Consider the following 3,779-nt stretch of genomic DNA (forward strand, 5'->3'; position numbering starts at 1 on the left):
CCTTCCCTCCTTCCCTCCTTCCCTTGCAAAGCTTCCCAAGGGCACACTTGGCACCTTGGGGCCCTTCTTCCTCCTTGGGACACTGATATGGGAGAGCCTCTAACCCTACAGTGGGCAAAGAGCCGCAGTTTGGATTTCTGCTGTAGAAAATCTTTTAAAAACCTCATTGCTTTGCACTGGAAATGGGCATTTTGTATCCAAGTGCTCGCGTGCAAGAGGCAGACCCCATTTGCTGCTTCTAGCGGGTGGGCAGAAACAGCTACATGGCTCCTGTGCAAAGCAATGTGTACACAGAAACAACGAAATGTTGGCCAAGGTGTCCACAAAGGCAAAACTGTCCTGGGGTGATGTGTTTTGTAGCGTTTACCTTGATGCCTTGAAAAGTGGGGACTTGGGGAGGCAGTGAGGGATGCCGAGGATGGGCAGGACCAAAGAAGAGCTTTGTGCAGAGAGAAAAGGGGTCTTAGTGGTATCCTCCTGAGAGAGAGGCGATGGGGGCAGAAAGGAATGGAGAGGTGTCAAAATGCCAAGGAAACTGGGGCACCGTGTTGAAGGCAGGATCAGAAGAGGCAGTAAGCGAAGCGAATGACTGAATCTCCAAAGCAATCAAAACATACGGAGCAAAGTGTGGGGGAATGGCACAACCAGCTTGAGGGCTTGGGCTAAAACATAGCGCAAGAGTGTTAAAAATAGGTATGAATGGCCATGGAGAAGGGAAGCGGCAGGCTCCCACTTTGCTTGGAAAAAATGTGGATTTTGCGACTTCCAAACAGGAACAGCAGGAGTATTTTTATACCCATGGCCCTGGAAAGGTTTGCAAGTTGAGATCCAGCTCTGGTTGGAAAGGAGGCATTAGCAGAGCACAAGGGTTTGTGTCCCCTCGAGGACTAAGCGGAAAGGAATGAGGCTCTCGGCGTTGCTTGGTCCAAATGGTTTGTGCCTGGGCCGAGGTTCCAGCCCACGGGTGAGAAGGACGGGGAGAAAATAGATCAGGTTTCCCGGGAAGCTGGCACAAGCAGCCAGGAATCCAGCACTTTGGGAACTTCCCAGGAGAAGTTTGCTTGGGTCTTATTTTATTTAGTTTTTTTTTTAAATGAGGGCCAGAAATGTAGAAAGAGGCAACTCCATGCAGAAGCTCTCCTGTGGACAGCTCTGAGGCTTCAACGTTTAATTTCAGGATGAAAATAACAGCAATCCCCCTCAAATCTCCATTAATTACCTGGAATATTGGTTTCGGTTGTCCCTTGTGGGGACGTCGCGGGCGCCGTAGCCCTCGGAGGCAGAGGCTCCATCCCACCTGCCAACTTCTCCTCTTCTGCCCCGTCCCGCAGCTCACGAAGGGGCCACCTGTGACCTGCTGGGCAAGATCTACCACAACGGCGAGAGCTTCCAGCCCACGTGCAAGCTGCAGTGCGTGTGCATGGACGGGGCCATCGGCTGCGTGCCGCTGTGCTCCGACGCGCTGCGGCTGCCGTCGCCGCAGTGCCGCAGCCCGCGGCGCGTGCAGCCCCGCAGCAAGTGCTGCGAGGAGTGGGTCTGCGAGGAGGGCGGCGAGCAGGAGCGCTCGGGCGCGGCCATGGCCGGTGAGAGCCGCGCGGCGGGGCTGGGGACGGCGCGTGGGGGAAGCTCATGGGCGGGTTGTCCATGGGGATGGGCCCAAAGCACCCTGGACGGGGCCCTATGTTGCGTCCCTGTTGTCCTTGGCTGCTCTCGGTGAAGGTTTAGGCTGAGCTGGCCCCGCGTTGCGGCTTTGTGCCCTGACCGTTGCCTTGTGTCTCCTCCGCCTTGTGCCTCCTCCGCGTGCCGCAGTTTTCAAGGAGACGCCGGCCCGACAGCCCGAGGAGAACAACGTGCAGGAGAACTGCCTGGTGCAGACCACGGAGTGGAGCGCCTGCTCCAAGAGCTGCGGCATGGGCGTCTCCACGCGGGTCACCAACAGCAACGGCCAGTGCCGCCTGGAGAAGGAGACCCGCCTCTGCATGGTCCGGCCCTGCGACTTCCCCACGGGGAAGATGAAGGTGCCTGGTTGGGGAGAGGGGAGGAGAGGACACGGCTGGGAATGTCGGGGCAGCTGGACCGCTCCTCACGGTCCCGCTCGCCCTCTCGCTGCTGCCCTCTCCTAGAAGGGGAAGAAGTGCGTGCGGACCCCAAAGCTGCGCCGGAGCCTCCGCTTCGAGTTCTCGGGCTGCACCAGCAGCCGCTCCTACCGGCCCAGGTTCTGCGGGAGCTGCACGGACGGCCGCTGCTGCACCCCGCGCGACACCAGCACGGCCGAGGTGGAATTCCGCTGCCCCGAGGGGGACTTCTTCCAGCGGAAGATGATGTTCATCAAGATGTGCTCCTGCCACTACGACTGCCCCCGCGACAACGACATCTTCCTGGCCACGCACCACCGGAGGATGATCGGGGACCATGTGAAGGCAGAGGGGCAGTAGCCCTCTCGCCGACTCTGCAGGCCCAGGCGGCCCCAGGGCTCTGCGGCGCCGCGGTGGCGCGTGCGGGACCCCCCGCGAGGGGCTGCGCCCCTCACAACCAGGGCTCTTCCTCGCGCCGCGCGCTCGCTGGCGCTGCAGACACACTAGGGTGCAGGACGGGACCGGCCCAGCTGGGACGGTGCCGAGGTCACCCAGGACGGACCCGCACCGGGCGGGGAGGACCAGGAACAGGCCCGAGCTAGAGGCTTCGTCCCCGCTCCCAGCGGCCTCCGGCGAGAGCGGATGGAAGCCGATGGCTCCAGCCTTTCCCCGCGGGGAGCACACGGGGGCGAGTCGCCGAGGCCGCCGGGACCAGCAGCCAAGCCCGGGCCGGAGCCCAGCGGGAAGCCCGCGAGGCCGGAGCTGCCGTCGAGCTTCTCGGCTCCTTTTCCCGCAGAGCGGGGCTGTGACGTGCAGGTCGATGCAAGGACAGCCCAGTGCTGGGCTCGCGCTGAGCCGCACCGTTATTTTCAGCGAATTGGATCCATTAAGTTGGCAAATCGTCCATCCGTTTGCCCACCCTTCTCCCTTCCACACACCCTGCCGRCAGCAGCTTTGCTTTTCTCCAGATCCGTTTGCTCCTGGAAAGCACGGGCGGAGGGACAGGGAAAGGGTTGGGTGCGCAGCGTCGCCCAAGCAGCCTTCGCTCGGCTCGGGAATTCGCTCGGAGGAGCTGGGCCTGGGCAGGACCTCCCTCGTGGGAGCAGGGATGCGGCCGAGCTCGAGCTTTGCTGCCTCCYGTGCTCACAGGTCACTTCTCAGGCCTGGGGTTTTGGGTGCACTGGTCCAAGGACCAATTCTGGCCTAAAATTAGGGCGAATGGGGCTGCCAGGCTGAGACACATCCCTGTGGGTGTCCATCGGGTCAGTGGCAGCAGTGATTCCGAAAGGGGACACCGAGAAATGTCCATTGGGAAGCAGCTCCCGGGCAGCAGGAGGGACAGCAGAGGGGTCGGCACTAGAGGACCACGAGATGCCCACGCGCTGCGGTGCCTCCGGAGCCTCTGCGGTGCCTCCGGAGCCTCTGCGGCTCCGTGCGTGGGGGACGAGCCGAGCCCTGCGGAGCCCCAGCCCTTAGCATCCAGCCCAGACTCCTCGAGGCCGCCACTGGAATCAGCCCCTCTCTTGCTCTCGTGGCTGGCAGATGTGCAGGAGCCTTCAGCTCCTCTTGGGATCGCTTTGAACTGTAAATAATTTATCTCTTGGTTTCTGATTGGTTTTAAAGGACTTTTGTATAATTTTATATCCTTTTATCACCTCCGTGCTCGGGGCCAGTTCACCGTGTATCATAGAATCATAGAATGCC

The 3,779-nt window shown here is 60.8% G+C and overlaps 1 protein-coding gene across 1 annotated transcript in view; it reads left to right on the forward strand.

Moving 5' to 3' along the window:
* LOC112950884 (connective tissue growth factor-like) overlaps positions 1 to 2,465 on the forward strand; it is a 7,978-nt gene extending 5,513 nt beyond the window's left edge. Inside the window, exons 4-6 of the mRNA XM_026043517.1 lie at positions 1,332 to 1,583; positions 1,810 to 2,018; positions 2,124 to 2,465. Of these exons, the coding sequence (XP_025899302.1) occupies positions 1,332 to 1,583; positions 1,810 to 2,018; positions 2,124 to 2,435 (773 nt within the window). The 3' untranslated portion in view covers positions 2,436 to 2,465. The remainder of the gene's footprint in view (positions 1 to 1,331; positions 1,584 to 1,809; positions 2,019 to 2,123) is intronic.
* Positions 2,466 to 3,779: the final 1,314 nt, after the last annotated feature.

Source organism: Nothoprocta perdicaria, unplaced genomic scaffold, assembly GCF_003342845.1.
Source record: "Nothoprocta perdicaria isolate Ctin4 unplaced genomic scaffold, notPer1 scaffold_33, whole genome shotgun sequence".
Lineage (NCBI taxonomy): Eukaryota > Metazoa > Chordata > Aves > Tinamiformes > Tinamidae > Nothoprocta > Nothoprocta perdicaria.